Source organism: Peromyscus maniculatus, chromosome 8 (assembly GCF_049852395.1).
Source record: "Peromyscus maniculatus bairdii isolate BWxNUB_F1_BW_parent chromosome 8, HU_Pman_BW_mat_3.1, whole genome shotgun sequence".
NCBI classification, from domain to species: Eukaryota; Metazoa; Chordata; class Mammalia; order Rodentia; family Cricetidae; genus Peromyscus; species Peromyscus maniculatus.
Genome location: NC_134859.1, coordinates 52,536,377 through 52,560,309, shown reverse-complemented (window position 1 = coordinate 52,560,309; position 23,933 = coordinate 52,536,377). Strand labels below are relative to the sequence as shown.

General features: G+C 44.5%; 2 protein-coding genes across 2 annotated transcripts in view; one reads left to right on the top strand and one right to left on the bottom strand.

Annotated features, from left to right (window-relative positions):
- The window catches only part of Stx8 (syntaxin 8), a 248,941-nt gene extending 248,028 nt beyond the window's left edge, over positions 1–913 (bottom strand). Inside the window, exon 1 of the mRNA XM_006973499.4 lies at positions 566–913. Coding sequence (XP_006973561.2) covers positions 566–654 — 89 coding nt within the window. The 5' untranslated portion in view covers positions 655–913. The remainder of the gene's footprint in view (positions 1–565) is intronic.
- Positions 914–1,403: 490 nt separating this feature from the next.
- The window catches only part of Cfap52 (cilia and flagella associated protein 52), a 41,073-nt gene continuing 18,543 nt past the window's right edge, over positions 1,404–23,933 (top strand). Inside the window, exons 1-6 of the mRNA XM_006973500.4 lie at positions 1,404–1,552; positions 9,419–9,618; positions 10,362–10,498; positions 15,600–15,728; positions 19,018–19,117; positions 19,946–20,062. Coding sequence (XP_006973562.1) covers positions 1,483–1,552; positions 9,419–9,618; positions 10,362–10,498; positions 15,600–15,728; positions 19,018–19,117; positions 19,946–20,062 — 753 coding nt within the window. The 5' untranslated portion in view covers positions 1,404–1,482. The remainder of the gene's footprint in view (positions 1,553–9,418; positions 9,619–10,361; positions 10,499–15,599; positions 15,729–19,017; positions 19,118–19,945; positions 20,063–23,933) is intronic.

Sequence of the window (23,933 nt, the reverse complement as noted above, 5' to 3'; positions counted from 1 at the left end):
CTCTTGCTGACAAACGTCTTCATGCTACTGACGCAGGAAAGGGTAAAATGCCTATCCCAAGCGCAGATTTCCCTCCCAGATTACTACAAGTCTTTTTGTGAAGAGCCCATAACACCTATGCCCAGCTAACTACTAACTAGCTGGTGACCATGGAGTCTGAACCTGAGTTTCTTCCCTTGCTATGGGTTAATGGGTGAAGGAAGGGACATCCTACCAAAAGAAGGTTGTTTCTACTTCACTTTTACAGGACCCCAGGGGAGTCTGCACACGCAGTTATCCACAAGCAGGACAGGCGAGAAGCCCCTACAGAAGGAGGGGGAAATACTGCATTCTGCTCGGTCCCAGCTCCCCCAAGTCACGGTATCCCGCTCCGACCACCGAGTTAGCACCCGGAAGGCGGGATGTGGCTGAGTCCCCAAAGCAGGGGGAGGGTCCTCACCCGCTTTGCTAGTCCCTAAAAGCCGCCGGCCTCAAGTTCAACTATGGCCAGGGTCTGTGCGAGTCCCTGGGAGCCACTTCCACCCCCAAGACCCACTGCACACTACTGCCACCTCTAGCAACTCACCAGGGGTCCGGGGCCATGGTGCAATCTCCGCCCGCAGCTGGGACACTTCCTGCTCGCAGCAGCTGACTACGGCGGCCCGCGCGGCTCATTCCCCGCAGTTCGGAAGGTGCGCGACCCGAGCCCAGAGTTTGCAAAATGAAACGTGTTTTAGGAACCTTTAGAACCCACGCCCCACGCCCCCGACCAAAGCGCACCCTTGGGGAACAGTGGATTGCAACAATCGATTTTCGTTAATTCACATGAACTGCCGGACACAAGGAAAATGGTTAAATTATTGAGCAGAATCAAAAAACATTTTCCCAGGGATGGGAGCGCTTCAAGAGCCTGGCTCTCCTAGTTCTTCGCTTTTTTTTTTTTTTTTTTTTTTTTCCTGATTCAAAAACAACAAAACAAGGCGGGTGTGATAGCTCGCGCCCGAAAGTCCAGCACTTGGAAGGTTGAAGCAGGAAATATACATACAAGCAACACACATACATACATAAAAATAGTTACATACTGTACTAAAACTTTTAAAGTGGTTTTTTTAAAAATTTCTTTTACAAGGAGGTATCAATTCAATGTTTTGTTTTGTTTATAGCAGTCTACAATCAGAGGCAACTCTGTGTTAATTATTTTTAATAATCATCATAAGGGGCTTAATTTTATAGTAAGACAGAAGTCAGAGTTTACACGGGAGACGAGGGAATTCATCCTGCATATTTAGTGTTCGTCTACCACCTAATTTTCTAGAATAAATAAAAAATAATAATAATAAGGAAGCCCTCCCTACATTTACAAAAGTGTGAAACAACTCGAACTCAGCGGGCTGGGTTTCTGCACCAGCGTAAACGTAGCACGCATGCGTGCGCCAGTTACCATAACGACCAGGAGACGCTGCACCCTGGCGTTGAGGAATCAATGAACTGAAATTCTCCACGATGGAAGAAGAAATTTTACCTGAGACCGACGTGGCCGAATTGGAGCTGGAGGCTGTGATCGGCTTCAATGGTGAGACCTGGAGCATCCATGATACCTCAGGAACAGTGAGACAGACGCTGGCTTGGTCGCGCCTAAGAGGCAGTGGGGACAGTGGCAGCCCAGCCAGGCACTGCCAGCCCCAGGGTGATGGAGGATCTTGGCCTCATTTCTGAGCCTCGGAAATTGGAATGGGTATAACAGCTCAGATAAAGCGCTACATCCAGAACCAAATGTGCCTAACTCAGTAGGATGTATGAATAAGGCTCTCTCTCTCTCTCTCTCTCTCTCTCTCTCTCTCTCTCTCTCTCTCTCTCTCTCTCTCTCACACACACACACACACACACACACACACACACACACACACACCGCATCCCTCAATGACCTTCAACCCTGGGTAAGCACTAAGCATGGGGGGGGGGGGCGGTGGAACCACCTTTCCATGCCCCTTGCCGACCTGCAGCTAAGGAAGGGCCGAGAGGGAACTTGTAACTGCTCTAAGGGTGCTCTGTGTCCTGTCCCAAGTAAGGACCCTCAAAGGTTTCAGACCAGGATGGGAGGGAAGGAGGACAGTAAGGGAGACCACCAAGGGAGAAACCTTGTTGATTCTGGAGGAGCCTGGCCGCTGCCATTACTTGTGACTGTCAGGGTAAACATTGCAAGAAATTGCTGTGATGGGGGGTGGGGGGCGTGTTTAGGGAGTTGAAAAAGGCAAGGAATCAAATTTGGGGGGGGGGGCAAAATCAACTTTTTAAAAAGCACGTTGTGGTGCCTGGAAGCTTTACGGTTGGTTATAAGGATGTGGCGTGGAACGGTTACTGAGTAAAGTTTAAGTACTTCGGGCCTTAGCTCTTGAGCCTTCCTTGGGCTATACAGCTCTAACTGAAAGCTGGGATCAGAGCCAGCATCGTCTTTAGAGATGGACGGAGATGACTGATAAGGAGTGACCCCCTAGTGAACTGCAAAGACATCCTGGTGAGCCAAGGCAAAGGCGCACAGAGATCTGTAACTGAATTCTTGCTCACGTCCTGTGGTGGTGTGAAGAAAATGGCTCCCAAAAGGGGTGGCACTAATGGGAGATGTGACCTGGTTGGAGCAGGTGTGGCCTTGTTGGAGGAAGTGTGTCACTGTGGAGGCGGACTTTGAGGTCTCATATATGCTCAAGCCACATCTAGTGAGTCAGACAATTTCCTGTTGCCTGCAAGACGTAGGACTCTCAGCAACTTCTCCAGCACCATGTAATAATGGACTGAGCCTCTGAAAATGTTAAGCCACCCCAGTTAAGTGTTTTTCCTTTATAAGAGTTGACATGGTCATGGTGTCTCTTCACAGCAATAGAAACCCTAACTAAGACACATACTAACTAGTTCTCAGAAGAGCAAATCTGAAAGGCTTTACCAAAGTTTGGACAAAAGGTTGCTTTTTTTTTTTTTAATTGTGTATGAGTGTTTACTTGCATGTCTGTGAATAGTGCCCAAGAAGGCCAGAAAACAGCATCAGCCCCCCTAGGACTAGAGTTACAGACCAGTGTGAGCCCCATGTGAGTGCTAGGGATCAAGCCTGAGACCTTTGGAAAAGAAGCCAGTGTTCTTAACTGCTGAGCCAACTCTCCAGTTCCTTATTTTTAATTATGTTTATGGGGTGGGAGATAGGCATGTAAGTGCAGATGCCCATGAAGGCCAGAAGGGGGCATGAGATCCCATGAAGGTGGAGTTACAGGTGGTTATAAGCAGCCTGGTATGTGTCCTGGGAAGTGAGTTCAGGTCCTCTGCAAGAACAGTGTGCATTCTTAACTTCTTGTTGAGACTTCTCTTAAGCTTGGGAGAAAGCATTTATTGCAGACTTGAAAGAAGTCAAGGAAAGAGTGACGTGGAAAGCAAGCTGGGCATGGTGGTGCACACCTTGAATCCCAGCACTTGAAAGGCAGAGGCAGGTGGATCTCTGTGAGTTGGAGACAGAGTGAGTTCTAGGACAACCAGAGCTACAAAATGAGGCTCTGTCCCCCAAAAAACAAGAAATTGAAAGTGACGGTAGTGCTCATCATAACTGTTACAGTATTAACTTGAATTTGAATGCAATGATGCACATATGTAACTATACTCCACAGTTCTAGGTATTATACTTTGACGTGATTTATCACGTTAACAGACCAAATGTCATTGTGTTGGATAGGAAAACATCAGGCTGTAGCTATTGAGAGTTTGGTTACAGCCGACTGACTTTCCATTATGTCCAGAGCTCTTATAAGTTAACAAATTGGCCAGGAATCTGCAGGCCAGATTTGTCCCACTGTGTGTTTTGGAAATAAAGTTTTATTGGAACTCAGCCATGCCCTTCGTAGCTGTCTATGACTACTTTCACACTATACTAGCAGAGATGAGTAGCAGCAACAGGGACCATATGGTTCAAAGAGTCTAAAAGATTTATTTTCTGGCTTTCTATAAAAGGCTAAACTCCTGAAATAGATAATGGCAATAATAATAATATATAAATGGCTATTTGCTAAAAACCTGAAAGTGTTATTAAAAGTGGCATCACTTTTTATTTCTCAAATTGGCAAAGGCTAAATATATGGATTATACTTACAAAGGTGAGAACAAGGGGTTTTCATTTGCAATTGCTGAGAGCATAAATTGCACCACTTTTAGGAAGAGGAGTTGGCTTTGTTGGTAAAGTGACTGCAATGCAGCCATAAGGACCCCGAGTTTGGTCTTCAGCAGGCACAGTGATGGTTATCTGTAACCCTAGGACTAGAGGGCTGAGGGAAGAGACAGGCAGATCCCCAGAGTCAGTCTAACCAATCAATATGTTCTGGGTTCACTGAGAGCTCCTATCCTAAAAAATAAGGTGGAGAGCCATAGAAAAGAAGATATCCATTATCAACCTCAGGCCTGCACACACACACACACACACACACACACACACACACACACACACACACACACACAATTTCCCCTCTTGAGGGAGCCATGCACTGTGGGTGTCAAATGTTGCCTTGACTGCCCATCATTGTGATCATCAGAGTTTAGGTTCTGTGGTGGGGTCTTGTTTTCTCATTACTGCTATGAATTATTGTGCAGGGGGTGGTGGTGGTGGTAGGAACGGGACCCCCAAGGGTATCCTGCATGTACAGGGAAACATGCTGGGTAGATGCAGCTGTGGGCTGGGCAGTTGCAGTGGCGGCCAGTAATTCACAGTCCAGACGCTGCATCCACGTGGAGAGTTTATTATAATAGAGGGATGAAGAGAAAGATAGGAAAGAGAGACAGACAGACAGACAGCAGACAGAGAGAGAGAGGTCCAGAGTGTGCACCTAGTGAGAGGAAAAGCAGAAGACAGAGAGGAGAGAGAGAGAGAGAGAGAGAGAGAGAGAGAGAGAGAGAGAGAGAGAGAGAGAGAGAGAGAGAGAAAGAAAAGAGTTTTTCCTTAGAATGAGGCTTTTATGTCAGGATGCAGGACAGCGCCAAGGGGTGGGATTCCAAAGGGTAGATCGGAATATTAATGATTACTGTTAGGATCCTGCCCTCACTCCCGCACATGCGCAGCTCGGGGTCTTGCGTCTTATGTCATCAACAGACTCTGGCGACTACATACCTATCTTAAAAAGCCAACATGGACCCCCACACTCTCTCTCTGTTCCCTCTGTGCTCCCTGCTCCCTGCTCTGCTCCCACCATCTCTCCCTCCCCCAGGCCTGGCTCTCCCCCCTCCTATCCCCTCCTTCCTTCTAATGAAGTTCTTTGTAACTCTGGTAGTGGTGGCCATGGCCCCTGACTTTTCCGCTGGTAACCAGCGCCGCCACCAGTGGTAATCTTTCAATTACCACTGCCCACTTTTCATGTATACTTTTTTACACTTCCTATTGATTTCTGGTCCTGAAATTATTTTTCTGCTCTATTTAGCCAGAGTTGACACTCTTTGTTTGCATCCAAGAATCATAAGTCTGTGTAGTGCTTTGAAAGAAAATGGCCCTCATTAGGCTCATAGGGAGTGGCGCTATTAAGAGGTGTGGCCTTACTGGGGTAGGTGTGGCCTTGTTGGAGGAAGTGTGTCACTGGGGGTGGGTTTTGAGATTTCAGATGCTCAAGCCAGGCCCAGTGTGTCTCAGTCTCTTCCTGCTGCTGTCAGGTCCAGATATAGAACTCTCAGCTACCTCTCCAGCACCATGTCTGCCTGTGTGCCGCCCTGTTTCCCACCATGATGACAATGGACTAAACCTCTGAACTGTAAGCAGATTCCATTAAATATTTTTCTTTATATGTTTGCCATGGTGTCTCTTCACAGCAATAAAAGCCCCAATAAAGACACTTTGTAACTAAAGACGTACATCCCGTAGTTACTGTTCCATTGCTGTTAAGAGATACTGCGAACAAGGCAACTTATAAAAGTAAGCATTTAACTGTGGGCTTGCTTATAGTTTCAGAGGGTGAGTCCATGACCATCATGGTGGGGAGAATGGCAGGAGGCAGGCAGGCATGGTGCTGAAGCAGTGGCCGAGAGCTCACATCTCTCGCATCCACAAGCAATAGGCAGAGAGAGAAAGAGACTGTTCCTGGCATGGGTTTTCAAACCTCAAAACCCTACCCCTAAGTAACACATCTTCTTCAATAAGGCCAACCTCCTGAATGCTCCAAGAACTGTTCCACAAACTAGGGACCACGCATTCAAACATAAGAGCTTATAGGGCCATTTTCACTCAAGCCACCGTGTTCCATTCTTTGGCCCCAATGGTCCTGGTAGCCATATCATAGGCATTTTGTGTAACTCCAGAAGTCTCCACAGTCTTTCACAGTCTCAACAGTGTTTAAAAGTCCAAAGTCTCTTCTGAGCCTCGAGGCACTCTCTTGACTGTGACCCTCTGTAAAATCAAAAGCAAATTGCTTGCACCAACATCCAATGACACAGAGTATCCATTACCATCCCAAAAGGGAGTGAAGGGAGCCTGGCAAGGAACTACCAAAGCAAGACTGAAACCCAGGAGTCCTAACTCCAACTTCTGTGACTCTACGTCTGCTGTCAAAGGGTTTAGATGGCTTTTAGGATTTCCAACTCTCTCTCTCTCTCTCTCTCTCTCTCTCTCTCTCTCTCTCTCTCTCTCCCCTTTCTCAGGCTGGTTCCATGTCCTGTTTGCATTTCTCCTTAGCAGGCATACCATGGCTCTGGCATCTCTAACATCTTGGGGTCACTTTCGAGGCTTTAAAAAGTGGCCTTTTTCTGGGCCACCATGCAAGGACTCCCCTGCCACATGCCTGGCCTCGGGGGATTTCCTTAGCCAAGGAGGAAGGTTCCACAGCCGCTTTACTCCTGTATTCATACTGATAAAGCCAGAACCAGGTGGCTGAAGCTGCCCAGCATTGCAGCCTGTTTGGGATGGAAACCTTGCATGACATTTTCATATGCTGTGACTTGTTGATGCTTTTCTTTGTGGTATACAAGCTTTCCTTTTTGTGAGTTGCAGATTAGCTGAGTAGGATATTAGCCTGAAGGTACCACTCCCTTTATCCCATTTAGCATCAGGTCTGTCTTTAAACTTCTCAAATCCTTGAGCACAGGACTTGACTCCAACATTACTTTTCCTGGTGCTCTTTTTCTCCTCACATGTACATTTTGTATCTCTTTTTGTCCCACTTTGTCTTTTTCATTATAGATCTGTGTAAGAGTGACTACTAATAACTACATGACATAGTCAATACTAAGTTGTCTTGAAATCTCCTAGACATTAGTCCAGACTCTTCAGTTAGCCTCTGGAAGAGTCTTAGGACAAGGGTAATAAACAGCAACATTCTTTGCCAAAATGTCACGCAAAGTAGTCTCTAGCCCACTCGCTAAGATTACTCACCTCTGAAACCTCTTGAGCTGGGCTGCCATAGTCCACATTGTACTCAGTGCTACTGTCTTCCATGCTCCAGAGGATGGCCCATGAAGCCCAGCTTACAGCATTCATCCTCTGCCCTAATACGAAGTCACAAAGTCCACACTACCCTAACAAGCAGCATGAACAGGCCTGTCACAGCAATATGACACTCCCTGGCAGTAACTTCTGTCTTAGTTACCCTTCTATTGATATGAAGAGACATCATGACCAAGGCAACTTATATAAGAAAGCATTTAGTTGGGAGCTTGCATGCAGTTTCAGAAGGTGAGTCCAAAACCATCCTAGGAGGGAGAATGGCACGAGACAGGCTGGCATGTTACTGGCACAGTAGCTGAGGGTTTATATCTTATCCACAAGCAGTAGACAAAGAAAGAAAAAGACTGTGTCTGGCGTGAGATTTTAAAACCTTGAAGCCCACACCCATTAACATATCCTCTTCAACAAAGCCACACCCCTCCAACAAGACCACACCTCCTAGCCCTTCCTAAACAGTTCCATCAACTGGAAAACAAACATTCAAATATAGGAACCTACAGAGATCATTCTAATTCAAATCACCACACACCAGACTTCAACTTCAACCCCAACACTATCCCTAACCCAAAAAACTGATCCAAACCCCAAAACAAAACCTACTCAAACACTAACTCCAACCCCAACCATAGAATTAACACCAACCTCAACCCTAGCCTCAACCCTAACTAACCCCAACTTAACCCTAACCTCAAAATAAGAGGTTACCTTTTACATGCTTATTGATTTTCAAGGTCCTTTGTTGGGAACTTCCCATTCATATTCTTTGAATATTCAACATCTTTGTTTTTTTTTTTTTTTAAGATTTATTTATTATGTATACAATGTTCTGTCTGAATGTATGCATGCAGGCCAGAAGAGGGCACCAGATCTCATTACAGATGGTTGTGAGCCACCACGTGGTTGCTGGGACTCGAACTCAGGACCTCTGGAAGAGCAGCAGGTGCTCTTAACCGCTGAGCCATCTCTCCAGCCCTTTTGTTGTTGTTTTTGTTGGGAAATATATGTTTTTCTTATTGCTTTGTAGAAGCTCTTTGTATATTAACTGAGAAACCCTTATAATCTCTGTATATTATAAATCTCTTCTGGTTTGGGCTTTTCATTTGCCTTTTGTAGCTAGACATAACAGATTTAAACACAACTGGATAAATAACCTTCGCTGTCTTTTGTACATTTCCTACATCTGTGTAAACATTAGGTCCTATTTTTCACATTTAGATCATTGATCCACCTGGAATGGAAGGTGTTATTCATGTGTAGTGTGAAATAGCAATCTTATTTTACCTTTACCGTATGGGTAGCCATATGAATGTTTATAAAGAGCTTGAAATTAGGAGCAAAAATTTATAGTTTTAGTAGGAATAGATGAAAGACACTAACTTTACTTTCATAAGAACTTCATAAAAAAGGATCCAGGCATGGGGGCACATACCTATAATCCCAGCCGTGGGGAGGCAGAGGCAAGTGGCTCCCGGGGAGTTTAAGGCCAGGCTGATCTACATATCAAGTTCCAAACCACCCAGGAACTGCATAGTAAGACCCTGTCTTAAAAAAAGAAAGGAAGAGAGGAAGAGAGAGAGAGAGAGAGAGCGCTACCATATGGTCTAGCAATACCACTTCTGGGTATGTTCTGGGTATGCTTCTCAGGATTAGAGAACCTGCCGCAGGGCGTTGCTGTCCAAGGCAAGGTTTCCAGACAACATCAGCATCCCCTGTATGCTGGCTGGAAATGAAGCATCGTCGCTCACTCCAAACCTGAAACTGGAATCATTTTAACCGGCCCCCTGGGGAGTTTTATGCACATCAAAGTCTGAGGAGAGCCGGGCTACACCAGTTTCCTTGTCCATGGAATAAAAGTACCTATTACTCCATATTTGCTTCAGTTGGATTAAGGTTTATTTCAAAAGTGTTGTCTTTTTTCCTGTGATAAAAGCAAAACAAAACCACCAGCCACATCTTCACCTGGTTACAGTTATTTTTAATCTCTTCTAGGACACGTTCCCAGCGGTCTCAAATGCCACCCTGACCAGGAGCACCTGATCTATCCCCTGGGCTGCACTATCCTCATCCAGGCAATAAATAGTAATGAGCAGAAATTCCTACACGGCCATGGTAACAATGTCTCCTGTCTGGCCATCTCCAAGAAAGGAGATTATATCGCCTCTGGACAAGTCACTTTCATGGGGTTCAAGGTGAATGAAAAGGAGAGAATTCACTGGACGTTTCTTTTTTTTTTTTTTCTCCTTTTTTTATTTATTTATTTTATTTTATTTTACAGTACCATTCAGTTCTACATATCAGCCATGGGTTCCCCTATTCTCCCCCCTCCCACTCCCTCCCCTTACCCCCAGCCCACCCCCCATCCCCACCTCCTCCAGGGCAAAGCCTCCCCTGAGGACTGCGATCAACCTGGTAGACTCAGTCCAGGCAGGTCCTGTCCCTTCCTCCCAGACTGAGCCAAGTGTCCCTGCATAAGCTCCAGGTTTCAAACAGCCAACTCATGCAATGAGCACAGGACTTGGTCCCACTGCCTAGTTGCCTCCCAAACTGATCAAGCCAATCAACTGTCTCACTTATTCAGATGGCCTGATCCAGCTGGGGGCACTGGGCGTTTCTTTAGAGGTGCCTCTCTAGAAGAGCTGCCGGACTTGGGCTTCCTAGCTCCGTGTGCCCGCCCGCGCGCCCTTCTGTCATCCCTTGCGTTCTCTTGTTTTCAGCCCATCAAGCTGCTCCTAAAAGACCCTGGTGTCTTTGCAGCAGACGCCACGGCTTGTGACGGCAAACCCTTAGCTTAAATCTGCTTCTGCCTTGATGCTGTCTGTCATGTTTCTGCCGCATGGTCTGATAAAGGGGAGTGGCAATATTGAGTGTGTCTCACCAAGAGAGGTTCTCCTAAAGCCTGTCTAGGATCTGACGTTGTATTCTTGCCTCTCAGGCAGACATCATTCTGTGGGACTATAAGAAGAGAGAGCTGATTGCTCGGCTCTCACTGCACAAGGGTAAAATCGAAGCCCTGAGCTTTTCGCCCAATGATTTGTACCTGGTTTCACTTGGAGGCCCAGATGATGGAAGGTAATGAATGAGACCTACTTACTTTCTTTCTTCCTTTTATTGATTTTTTTTTTGAGGTGGAGGAGTGTTTTGTTTTGCTTAATTTTAGATAGTTTTTCTCTGTGTAGCCTTGGCTGTCCTAGAACTCACTCTGTAGACCAGGCTGGCCTCGAATTCACAGAGATCTGCATGCTTCTGCCCCAAACGCTGGGATTAAAGGCGTGCGCCACCACTGCCCAGCTACTTATGTGCTTTCTACCAGGTGCTACAGATATCAAGTGTTTTAGCCCTTCCCATGTCCTCTGTTGGTCTATCCACATCTGAGGGTGTGGCTGTATATGAAAGGCCATGAGAAAAAGTCGCTTAGAAGAGTGGTCCTCATGTCTGCTGCCAAGTGGACATCACCTGGCCAGCTCCCTGCTGCCAGGGCCCAGCTCCAGAGAGACTGACTTGATTAGTCTGGGCTCTAGGAGTCATAAAACCTTCCTGGATGATGCTGTGTGTACCTATATTCAAAGACCAATGCCGTCAAAGACATCATGACCACAGCCGTGATAACAGTCATTATCAAAGACAATGAGTACGTACTGTGTGCCGAGTGTGTGCTGAGAACTTTAACTGCAATAGCTCGTCTGAGCCTCAGACCTATTCTTTAGAATGGAAGTCATTGGTGCCCAATGACAATTGAGCAAGTGAGGTCACTAGTGGATAAGGGGCAGTGCTGGGACACAGACTGGTGACTCTGGAGGTAATATTTTGGCCTTGCCCCACAAGTCATGATCTTTGCCCTTGGATGGACTCAGTGATGTCTGACAGAGAACATAAATAAAGAGAAACTGGAAGAAATATAGGTGCATCAAAAAACATCATTCTCAGGCAGGATTTAACTATGTAGAAAAAAAAAAGATAGCATTAAATTGGGAAGGACGACCAATGAAATACATACTCCTTTTTACATGTTAAAGAACATAGGTGTTAGAGAATAATATATGATTTGTGTAGCATCTACCAGGTATATTCCCACAGCTGTCAAGTATATGGGCCTTTCCACCCAATCCTCCCAACTCAGTGGTAGAGGGAAGACAAAAACTCCAGTTAACAGTGTTGAACATTCTCTGTTACACATCCATTCACAATTTTCTACATACACAGTTTATATTTTGCAACTAATCTATTAATTTTTTATCAATATCATCATATTATTTTTGTCGTAATGTAGCTCAGTCTTAGTTACTTTTCTACTGCTGTGATAAAACACCATGACCAAGGCACTTTACAAAAGAAAGTGTTTAATTTAGCACTTACAGTTTCCGAGGGTTAGAGTCATGACCATCATGGCGGGGAGCATGGCATCAGGCGGATGGGCGTGGCACTGCCGCAGAGCTCACTTCTTGAGACAAAAACCACAAGGTCAAGAGGAACGCTGGGAATGGTTTGAGTCTTTCGAAACCTCAAATCCTTCCCCCTCCACACACCTCCTCCAACAAGACCACACCTCCCAATCCTTCCAACACAATTCCACCCAATATTCGAAGACAGGAGCCTGTGGGGGCCATCTCATTCAACCCCCATGAGTTTTCACTCAGAACATCTATTTATATCTGTTCTTTGCAATGGCTGTGGAATTATACCGAACCCATATGTCACAAATTCAAATTGGCCAACTCACTACCCATTGCAGATGTGCTCCATTTATTTAAAAATTTAAACTGATTTCTAAACAAATTAAAGCTACGTTTGACTGAGATTTATAAAGAAACTGCTGTTGGAAAAAGATCTATAATTCAAAAATGTGAGTTCCCTATACCTTCCCTCTCATTCCCTTCACTATAAAGGCTGAAGGCTTTAATTAATATTATTTATTAATTTTTTAGTTAATGCTTGAAATAATGGGTTTCATCATGACAGTTCCATATACGTATCTCATTGTACATTGTTCAAGTTCATCTCCTCACAGCCTCCCTTTTCCCCTCCCTGCTATTTTTATTGCTTTACTCAAATGTGTTTCTCTCTTTTAAAAATTATTTACATATTTGTTTGTTTGTTTATATGTCTGTGGATGTTTTGCCTGAACATATGGCAAAGGCCAAAGGTGCATGGCAGAGGCCAGAAGAGGGATCTCCAGGAACTGGGGTTATAGCCAGTTGCGAGCTGCCATACGGGTACTGGGAATTGAACCCTGGTACTTTGGAAGAGCAGCCAGTGTTCTTAACTGCTGAGCCAGCTCTCCAGCTCTGAGACATATTTCATGTAATATAAAATAGATTCAGACAAAGTATACAGTTGGTTGTTTTTTAGTGTGTTTACAGAATTTGAAACCCCCATTACAGCAACTTTATTTCCAGCACCCCAGAAAGGACGCCCACAAGCCGTTAGCAGTCCTTCCACAGCCTTCCTCTCTCCAGCCCCAGGAAATCACCATGCTCCCTTCTGTCCCGGTGGAGATGTCTGCTTTGGCAATTCCCCATAAATGGAATTGTACCATCCTCAGTTTTTTTGACCAAATTCTTTCCCTAAGCTCAGGGTTTCCAAGGCTTGCCCATTTGTGACATGCCATCAGTATAAATAATGTCCAAATTATAGTGTATGGATAAAACACACTTTCGTTATCCATGCAACAACTGATGGACTTTTGAATTATTATTATTATTATTATTATTATTATTTTTTTTTTTTTTGTGTGTGTGTGTGTGTATGCTGAGGGTTGAACCCAGGGCCTGAAACATGCTAAGAACATGTTCTAGCACTCCACCTCCAGCTCACATGGCCACTTTTTTTTTTTTTTTTTTTTTTAGGTTTTTCGAGACAGGGTTTCTCTGTGTAGCTTTGCGCCTCTCCTGGAACTCACTTGGTAGCCCAGGCTGGCCTCGAACTCACAGAGATCTGCCTTGCTCTGCCTCCCAAGTGCTGGGATTAAAGGCGTGCGCCACCACCGCCCGGCCACATGGCCACTTTTAAGGCATTATTGATTATAAAATAATTATTAATAATTCATAGTGCTGCGAACATATATATATACATATATGCTTTTGTGTGGAAATGCATTTACATTTCTTTTGAGTTTGAAGCATTTGTGTTTGTCTTGCTTAAGACAGGATCCATGTAGCCCAGGCTGGCCTCAAATTTGGTATGTAGTGGATGGGGATGACCATGATCTTCTAGGCCTCCTGTGTCCAGCTCTCAACGTCTGGAATTACAGAAGGAGGCACCTAATTTTAGTATCTCTGTTCTCTGGTTCGTCATCTAGTTTAACATCTAGTTTAACTTGTAAAGGGATTACCCTTTGCCTTTTCCACATTACACGACACCCATCAATGCCCACTGGGAAAAAGAACGTATAGTTTTTCATCACTTCCTCTTCCTTGTTGCTGGTGATCTGTTGTTATACCTGGATTTCAAGACATGTATAATAACAACACATTCCATATGCAGAAAATCGGAACATGCATGCAGGCCTGCTTTCGCACTGACAAAGGCCGGTAACATTTGCTTTAAATATTTCGATTCAAATACTTGACACGATTCCCCTTCCTTTACTCAGCATTCTTGGTATTCTCTTACAAATACTCCTCAGCTTAGGACTGAGTTGTATGATTATATCCAGGAAGATGGAAATGTCACCATAGAGTCGTACTTCTCAAAATGTGATCCCGGCATTATGGGAACCTGTGAGGAAAGCAAAATCCCAGCTTTTCTCCCTCAGGCCACCTGAGTCAGATACCCTAGGAATGAGGTCCAGCTGACCTGGGTTAAATGGTTTTTTTTTGTAATAAAATTTTTAAAAAATTTAGAAATTGCAGCTCGGTGGTGGTGGAGCACACCTTTAATCCCAGCACTTGGGAGGCAGAGGCAGCAGATTTCTGTGAGTTCGAGGATAGCCAGGACTGCTTCACAGAGAAACCCTGTCTCGCAAAAAAACAACAACAAACACAACAACAAAAAATTAGAAATTGCAAGCATACCACCATGCACCTTTAATCCTAGCACTTGGGAGTGGAGGCAGGTGGATCTTTATGAGTTCCAGGCCAGCCAAGGCTATATACATAGGGAGATCTTGTCTCAAAAATAAATAAGTAAATAAATAAATAAATAAATAAATAAGATTAGTTGTGGAACAATTCATTATATGCAAATGGTATACGGATCAAATCAGATTCAAATCAGATAGCTGACTGGTTGATTCTGGTTCCCTTGCATCTTTGAGTTTGGAAACACCACCTTATATCATCTTAATTACAGTCGCCTTTACATTTTCTTCTTTTTATTTGCTAGAACACTTCCTCAAGGCAGGAGAAGCCTTTATTGGACCTGACGTCCACACTGGAGGTGGGGTAGTATACGAGAGAGGCTTCTCAGAGCACCTCTATGAAGACCTAGCAAATCAATATTGTGGGCTTTTCAAGATTTTTAAAGATTTTAAAAGCGAGAACTATGTCTGTCTGTCTAATCTGTCTTTCTGTGCGCCACAGCGCACATGTGGACATCAGAGAACAACTTGTCCATATTCTCCTTTCCCCATGTGGGTCCCACACATTGAATTCAGGTCAGCCCAGGAGGCTTGTGAGCAAGCACCATCCCCCCTGAACCATCTCACAGCCTGGGGGAGAAAAGGTTCTTCGTTTGTTTGTTTGTTTGTTTGTTTGTTTGTTTGTTTAAGAGCCAGCAGAGGTAAGAAGAGGCCCTCTCAGATCCTAAAGAATGAATGACAGGAGGTTGTAAGACACCTGATGTGGGTGCTGGGAACCAAACTGCTGTCCTTTGGGAGAGCAGCAAGTGCTTTTAACCCCGGAACCATGTCGCCAGCCCCAAGGAAGATGTTTACATGAGATGGATACTTGATCCACTGGGATGCTTGTGCATCTGAAATGCCTTGATTGATGGGTCGGTTCACTGGCTTCCAGTCCCAGAATAATGTCCCTTCAAAGCTCTTAAAGCATCACGTTAGCCTCCCAGGGAGCAGTGTAAGCATTGAGGAGGGGCTTGGGGGTAGGGAGGGAGAAGCCAAGTGTCCCCTCACCAGGACCGGTTTGTTTTGTTCTTTTCCTTTCTAGAACCGTTAGGACAGTTGTTCACTAGGAAAATCTGATTTGCCCTGTTGGTGTCTTCCCTTCTTGTTTGGCAGTGTGGTGGTTTGGAGCGTAGCCAAGAGAGATGCCATTTGTGGCAGCCCCGCGGCGGGCCTCAATGTCGGCAACGCCACCAACGTGATCTTCTCTCGGTGCCAGGATGAGATGTTTGTCACGGCTGGGAAGTAAGTCTGTGCGGTGAGAATGTCAGACTCAGACGACCATGCCACCTGCCCAGAAAACAGGCGTGTGCCAGTTCTGGGGGTGGAGATGGGGAAAGGATGTGTCTTGAGCCCCTGGACAAATACTTTACATTGTAATTTTGTAAACACTGAAAAAATCCTTTCAGCCGGATGTATTTTCATTAGGTTTCTTTGAAAATGCTGTTGGGTTCTACTGGAAAGATTGCACGGAATGGTTAAAAGCTTCTTTAAAAATATTTCATTACATTTATTTACATATTGTGTGTATGTGTGTGTCCATGGATGTGCCTCAGCAAGTATATGGAGGCCAAAGGACAACTCGTGGGAATCAGTTCTTCCCTTCCATCACATAGGATGTGAGGATTGAACTCAGGCTTGGCCACAAGCTCCTTTATTCACGTAGCCGCCTCACTGGCCCTGAACCCTTCTTAGGATTCTTTTTGTCGTTGAAAAGACATGATGACTAATCCATGCTTGCCAAGTAACTTGCACAATCGCTTGGATTCACTTCCTGGTTGGCATTTTTTGCCACCTGCTCTTGATTTAGGCCTAATGAAGTGATATTTTGCAAAAGAACCATGTCGTTATATTTCAAATGTTTAAGCAATTAGCCACAGGACATAACTCAGAGTCAGCTTCAGCCAGCTTAGGTGAGGGAGCTGGACGTGTGAACGGAACCTGCATCTCTCCCACAGCATAAGTTAATTTACAGACTGTCCATCAGAGAGCCCTGCTTGATGTCCTGAGGGGAAGGTGAAAGACACAAACATGTCCTTTCCCACATCACCCACTAGCTTAAAGGGAAGAAACTGGAAAGTGTAAGGCAGAAGGACAAGTTGCATGAAGCTCTCTTTGCAATCCCTCTGTCATCTCCCATCCATGGAAGGTACATACCGTTTGTTCCTTTCCCGGCCAGAGTAAGTCTGTGCTGCTCTGTCTCTATCGCGTCTCCTGCCCCCACCTTGGGACACACACACGCTGCATCTATTCCATGGCTGAGTGAGGAAGAACTCACCGAGAGGAGGTCAATTCCTTGGCATCCATGAAAGCCCTCCCCAGCCAGGCAAACCGTGTTCAGCCCAAGCTGGCTCAATCTCTTCAGCCCCCCTGTGGTCTGCAGAGCAGCTTGCCTCTTTGTTTTGCAGGGTCTGAGTTCTTTGGTTCCTAAGCGGCTGAAGGCCTCAGTCCGTTCTAAGGTCTGTGGGCAGTGTTTCTCCAAAAGTCAAACCTTAAGTTTTATGGGAAACAATCTTTTTTGCATCATTTGTACTCCAAGCTGGCTTCAATTTCATGTGATACCTGCTCTTAAGTATCACTTAGGGTGATCCACATTTTTAAAATTTCTGTTGTGACACCAGGACACCCTGATTTCTCTATCACAATCATGGTTTCATGTATTCCACTATACGGTGTCCTTGAGACACTCTGGGCATCCCAGTGTTTCAACATCTACACTCTATCTACCAGTAAGGCCACGGACTTGCACTGTCTCTCTCTCTTTCTCTACACTTCACTTAAAAATACATTTAAGCTGGGCGGTGGTGGCACACGCCTTTAATCCCAGCACTTGGGAGGCAGAGGCAGGCGGATCTCTGTGAGTTTGAGGCCAGCCTGGTCTCCAAAGCGAGTTCCAGGAAAGGCATAAAGCTACACAGAGAAACCCTGTCTCGAAAAAAAAAAACAAAACAAAAAAAACAAAAAAAAAACATTTAAATCTTACTATGTGTACAGTTCTGTAGGCTAGAAATAAAGAAAAAAATTGGCATATTCAAATTAATACTTTCTGGTTGAGATGTTGGCAGATCTCTTTGCAATATTTTCTTTTTTATAATACTTTTACTAATTCTTTGAGAATTTCACACAATGTCTTTTGATTATATTCACTTTGGTATTGTAATTATTATTACAGAATTATCGATTCAAATGAACTCAGCATATAGTAGTAAAGTGCCAGCCACATATTACGTGTCTAAACACTAATTACCAACTTAAACTCTCACTCACTTGGTCTCACTTCTCTTTCCTCGGAGACAGGAACCCCCAAACTAAACTGTCCTCCATTAAGCAAGGAGCTTATCTGTAACCCCAGCATTTGGGAAGAAGAGGCAGGAATTTTATGGCCAGCCTTAGTTACATAGTGAGTTTGAGGCCAGCTTGGGCTACATGAGATCCTGCCTCTAAAGGAAAAAAGATACCTTTTAAATGTTTCAACACAACTGCACACCTTGACTTATTTTTTCCTGACTGAGATTTGGTGTCCCAAACAAACATCTTCCACTCTCCCTCTCCCACCCCAGCCTCCAGGACATTCCATTTAGATTCCACGTGAGTGAGATCAGGCAATATCTGTCTTTGTGGGACTGGCTTATTCCAGCCAGAGTGATGTTCTCCAGATGTCCACTTTCCTTAAGGCTGAACAGTTTTCCTTTGTATATATACATACACACTTCCTTCATCCATTCATCTATGGATGGACATTGAGTTTGTATATGCTACGATGACTACGGGTCATAACAACATATGCACACAGTATATATCAAATAACACTGAAAGTTGCTGGAAGTGGATTTCAAGCGTTCATACTCCAAAAAGATAAGTGAAGTAATACATATGCTTAGTAGTTTATTTTAACCATTTCACAATGTATACACGTGTTAAAACAACATGTTCTATATCGTAAGTGTATATAATAGTACTTGTCAATAAGAGGGAAAGAATGAAAATGAAGAACCCTGTTTTTTTTTTCTACATTTATTTGCATGATTATTTAATTAATTAATTTATCTTTCAGACAGGGTTACACTATGTAGCCCTGGCTGTCCTGGAACTTACTACATAGACCAGGCTGACCTTAAACTCCCTGAGATCCGCCCGCCTCTGTCTTCTACTTGTTGAGAGGAAAGGCCTGTGTCATCATGCCTGGCTTGTATGCTTTATTATATACACGCTTATTTTCAGTACAGTCGGAAGAGTATGCACCTCAGTGTCTGAGAGAGCTGGGTATGAGTCCTGTTCCGCTGCATACGAGCTCTGTCTGCACCACCTCATTTGCGGATCACAAAACCTACCTCTGAGGGTTGCCGTGAGGTGGAGTGGAAAGTTCTCAAGTTGCACAGTGGGCTATAAAAATAAAAATCCTCAAAGATGTTTATCTCTCTTCCTTTCAGCTTCTACTTCAAGCTGGAAAGGGGGGGCATGGCGGCGGCGGGACCTAAAAGATGTGAAGCAGTGTTTAAAAGGGTGTCCATTTGATTGTGACTTTTCTTTGTAGTGGGACAATTCGAGTGTGGGAACTGGATCTCCCCAACAGAAAAATCTGGCCGACTGAGTGTCAAACGGGACAACAGAAAAGAATAGTCATGACAACTGGAGTAAGTGTCGCCTCAACCATGGCTACAGGAGGAAACAATGAGTGCATCATTGTTTATGCACTCATCATAAACACAGGTCCATCAGTCCTGAGCTGGAGTGTGTGCGCACTGGGCCAGGCTAGGGAGGAAGGACAGGCTTGTAGAGTGTTGGTGAGGAGGTACACTCAGAGGGAGCAGCTGGGAGGAGCTGGGCAGCATTAAGAGGTCCCATTCTAATACTGGGACCTGAGCAGTCATCGAACATCCAAAGCCTGACCTGGCGGGAAGCAGTGCGGCCAGGTGATACTGAGAGCATGCAACGCCTCCCTCTGCAGCTATCGAGATTTCTTCCATTGGAAATAAAGTCTCTGATAGGAATATTTATTGTTGAAATGCAGACTTTCTCACAAAGAGATATTATTAATACGTTTGAATGTAGAGCCATAATCCATCCTTAGAACTCTGTGCTCCGTTGACTTATTCTTTTTCATGCATAGTCCTTTCTCTGAACGTAGCCTCTGGAAACGGTGAGATCAAGCGAATGTGTGTCCTCCTAGGAGAAGCACATCTTTATCCTAAGAGCCCTTTGGAGGTGACTCAGCCATTGGCCCTGGTCATCAGACCCAAATGAGTGTCCAGTACAATTCATAGTCCAACATCTCCTCCCGCTGCGGGTGGCCCTGACTCTGCTCCTCTCACAGCTGGGCTGACCTATCCTTGAGTCTTGGGAAATAGACGTTACCGTGAGCTTCTTTGTCAGTCACTACGGACTTTCATCTCCCCCCTAACGGGGCTTCATAGACCCTTGGGGAGTCTCAGGTCTTCGGGTTTCTGTTTCTGACCTCCCAGATGGCTGGTGATGACAGCTTTTTCTACCTCGGCACCACAACCGGGGACATTCTCAAAATGAACCCCAGGACCAAACTGCTGGTAGACACTGGGCCTGTGAAGGACAAGCTCAGCTTGGTGAGTAGAACCCAGCAAGGTACGACATGATCCTTCTTGTCATCATTTTCTGCCCTCCACTGATAGCAAAGCCTTTCGTTAAGGAAAAGTCTGTTGGGGACAAAAAAGGCAAATTATCAGTGGTTGCAAAGCCACACCCCAGTTGGCACACTGCACTGGCATATACTCCAAGCCCTACTTTCTGGTTTTCAACTTCAGGGCAAAGACATTCCTAGGTGTCACTGTAGGGTATCAATCAGTGCCTTGCCCATTTCCCCCTCTTCAAAGCACAAGATCTGTTTCTTTATGAGCTGAAACTATGTTGGTTCCAGTCCAGTTGCCGTCTATGAGAGTGGGAGAGAGGGGTGCTTTACGGTGTGTGTGTGTGTGTGTGTGTGTGTTCAACTCTACTAACTAGATCTTGGGTGTTAGCCTCAGTGATGCTATAAGTCTTTCAAGAGACCAAGACATCATCAACAGTGCATAGTTGCAGGATTCTTAACAATTCTTATCAAAACTCCAGTAAGCAATGCTAACTAACATGTAAACAAAAATAAAAGGGCCACCACTGAATGAGGACTTTCTACAGTAAGGACAGCTATCTCTCATGTGCCCAGGAAGTTCCAAGCGCTGGAAAGTTTGTGTGCTAATTCCTGCACCTGCCTGTCTCGTTTCTGATATCAGAGCAGATGGTTCCCATGGAAGCACAGCTACTTCCCCACTTAACAGACATTCCCAAGAAACGAAATACTGTGCAGTCCTCCTGGGAAAATGTCAGTTCCCTTAACCATGCCATCATTTAATATTCAAGCTTTTGTGGGTTAAAGAAATCCACCAAAAAAAAAAAAATGGGAAGAAGCCACGATACAGACAATACACATCGACGAATATTTAGAAATAATTCTATAGGAGAGATCAAAGTCTGGCCTAGATTGGTGCTTTTTAGAATTCTTTAGGAGAGACAGATTCTAATACTAAGCAGATAAAACACGGCCAATCAGAGGAAAAGGAGACCTGCAAGGCCTCCAAAGGCCATCTGAAGACAGGACTTGAAAACTACTGATAGTTTCTGTTTGCTTGGCTGGGTTTTGTTTGTTTGTTTGGCTGGGTTTTTTTTTTTTTTTTGGTTTGTTTTGGTTTTATGCCTGAACAGTACTTGGGAGCAGATGCTGGTGTGGTAGTGCCCTTCAAACCGCTGGCATTTAAGCCTCCTACCAATTCTTGCGTTGCTGATTCTTCCAGGACTGATGGCTAATCCCACAAAGCAGTCCTACCAGCTCAGCTTTTCTGTGGCTGAAAAGAAAAGATTGCTTGAGGGATGAAAAAAATAAGAGGGGTTCCTGAAGATGCCTTGCTTGAAAATCAACTGGCCTTGGGCAGTTACTCATTTCGAACCTCTATTCAAATGTTCTCTGAAGAGAGAGGCAAAGGCTTATCATGGTTTATTAGATAAATATATTAGATAGATTATCATGGCCTATTAGATAGATACACAGTACTACATTGGAAGAAGTTGACCAGGATGACAATGATGGTAGCTGTAATAATTACAACAGGGTGTTTTACAAGATCTCAATGAGAAAACTACAAAACAAATGAAAATAATCAGAGAAGAAATAGTAGAGAAAGATTTCGTGTTTATGGATAGGTAAACTCGCTATTGTTTACATGTTAAAATGCACTGGTGGGCTCATGCCTGGACTTTTTCCAGCACCTGGGAGGTGGTGGCAGAGGGATCAGTAGTTCACAGTTATCCTTGGCTATATTGTGAGTTCAAGACCAGCCTGAGCTACATGAGAGCCTTTCTCAAAAACAAGATGAAACATAAACAAACAAACAAAAAACCCAAAAGCAAACAACAACAAAATAAAACAACACACACACACACACACACACACACACACACACACACACACACTGGAAGCCAGTTCTTCCGACTGGATTTACAAATTTAATGGAATCGTGACCTAAAGCCAGAGTTAATTACAGATGCTGAGAAACTGATTCTAGCGGTGATGGAAAGCAGCAAAAGATCCAGAGCAGCCAGCATACCATTGAAGAGCTAAGGTAGAGAGGGGTTAGAAGGCCCGGGTCCAAAGCTTACCATAATTCTACAGTAATAAAGACAGTGTGGTTTCAATGAAAAAGCAGACAAGTAGCTCAGAAATAGACCTGCGTGAATATTCTTAATATTATCTGACAGAGGAACAAAGGCAATCTGACAGAGAAAAGACAGTTCTTGCACAGATGATGCTGGTGGACGTGGACACGGACACCCACACATCCCAAACATGCATCCTAAACCTGGGTTGATGTTACAACGATCCAGATGAGCTCAAAATGGACCACAGAACTAAATGTAAAACATATAACTTACAAAAGAGATAATTTAGGGGGGGGAAATAGCATTGACCTAGGGGTTAGTAATGACATTTTAAATACAACATGAAGACACAATCCAGGAAAGATGTTGTATTAGTCAGAGTTCTCTAAAGCAACGGAACTGATGATAGAATGAATGTAAATATATAAAGAGGATTTATTTGTGTGACTTCTAGGCTGTGGTCTGAGTACTCCAATCATGACTGTCTCCAGATAGAGAGGCTGAGGATCTGGCAGTTGTTCCGTCCATGACTCTGGTTGTCTCAGCAGTACCAATATGGTGCTGGAGGCCCAGCGAAGTCCCAGAGAGCTGAAAGTCTTCATTCTGCATTAGAATCCCGAAGAAGTAAAGCAAAGGAATGCCTCAGGAACAGAATAGATAAACTTGCCAGCAAGAGGAAGGGCAAGCAGGCAGAAAGTGAAAGCGTCCTTCTGTCCTTTTATGTGGGCTGCTACCAGATGCGGTGGCTCAGATTCAGAGTTGGTCTTCTCATCTCAAATGACCCAATCAAGAAAATCCTTTATGGGCACCCATAGCTGTTGGTCTTAGTTGATTCCAGATGTAGTCAAGTTGACAACTATCACATCCATTGCAGAGTTTATAAGCCAATATCATAGAGTCTAAGCTCTACAAAAGGCATCACCAAGAAGCTGAGAGGCCAAGTCACAGAGTGGGAATACATTTGGCAAAGACATGTCTGCTAAAGCACATAGTTGCCACCTCTTCCTTCTCATTCTCAAGCCTTTGCTTTTCTTCTCAGACACTGTGGAATGCTTCTCAAGTCAGAACAGGCAAAATCCAGCTTCGAGAAACTTGAAAGGATGTATTTCTTTTTCAATATTCAAACCTCTGTTTTTTTCTCTTGTGATGCTAGGAATCAAACACAGGGCTTTGGGCTTGCTGGGCAAGCACTCCAATCACTGGGCTATAAACCCAGCCCTCAAAATTCATTAAGACATGAGCTATTGAGTCATAAACTGTAGATGTTGAATGTTTTAAAATAAAATATTAGCCATGGTCTTAGTTGGCTTTGCAAAGCTATAACAAAATGCTAGAAACTAGGTGATTTATAAACAATGGAAGTTCATTCGGTTCATGATGCCGGAGGCTGGGGCTTCCAGGAGCCCAGCATTTGCATCTAGTGAAGGACAGTGGGCTACATCATCGCACAAGGGAAGGCTGAATATGAAGATAGCCTACAGTGAAAAAGAAGAGTCACCTTTTACTAATTCTGGGCATCAAGTGCTCTTAGTGCTCTTCCTCTCTGAGCCTCCAAGTATCTAGGAGCACAGATAGGTGAGCATCTCTGTGCTGAACCACTCTCTTATACCATCCCCATCCATGGGAACAGAGGCTTTGTGACTTTTTTTTTTTTTTTTTGAGATAAGGTTTCCTGTGGATGGCCTGGAACTCACAGAGATCCACCTGCCTCTGGCTCCCATTTGCTGGAGTTAAAGGTGTGCACCACCACAACTGGTTCCTGACCTAATCTCAAGGCTGGACTTCCCA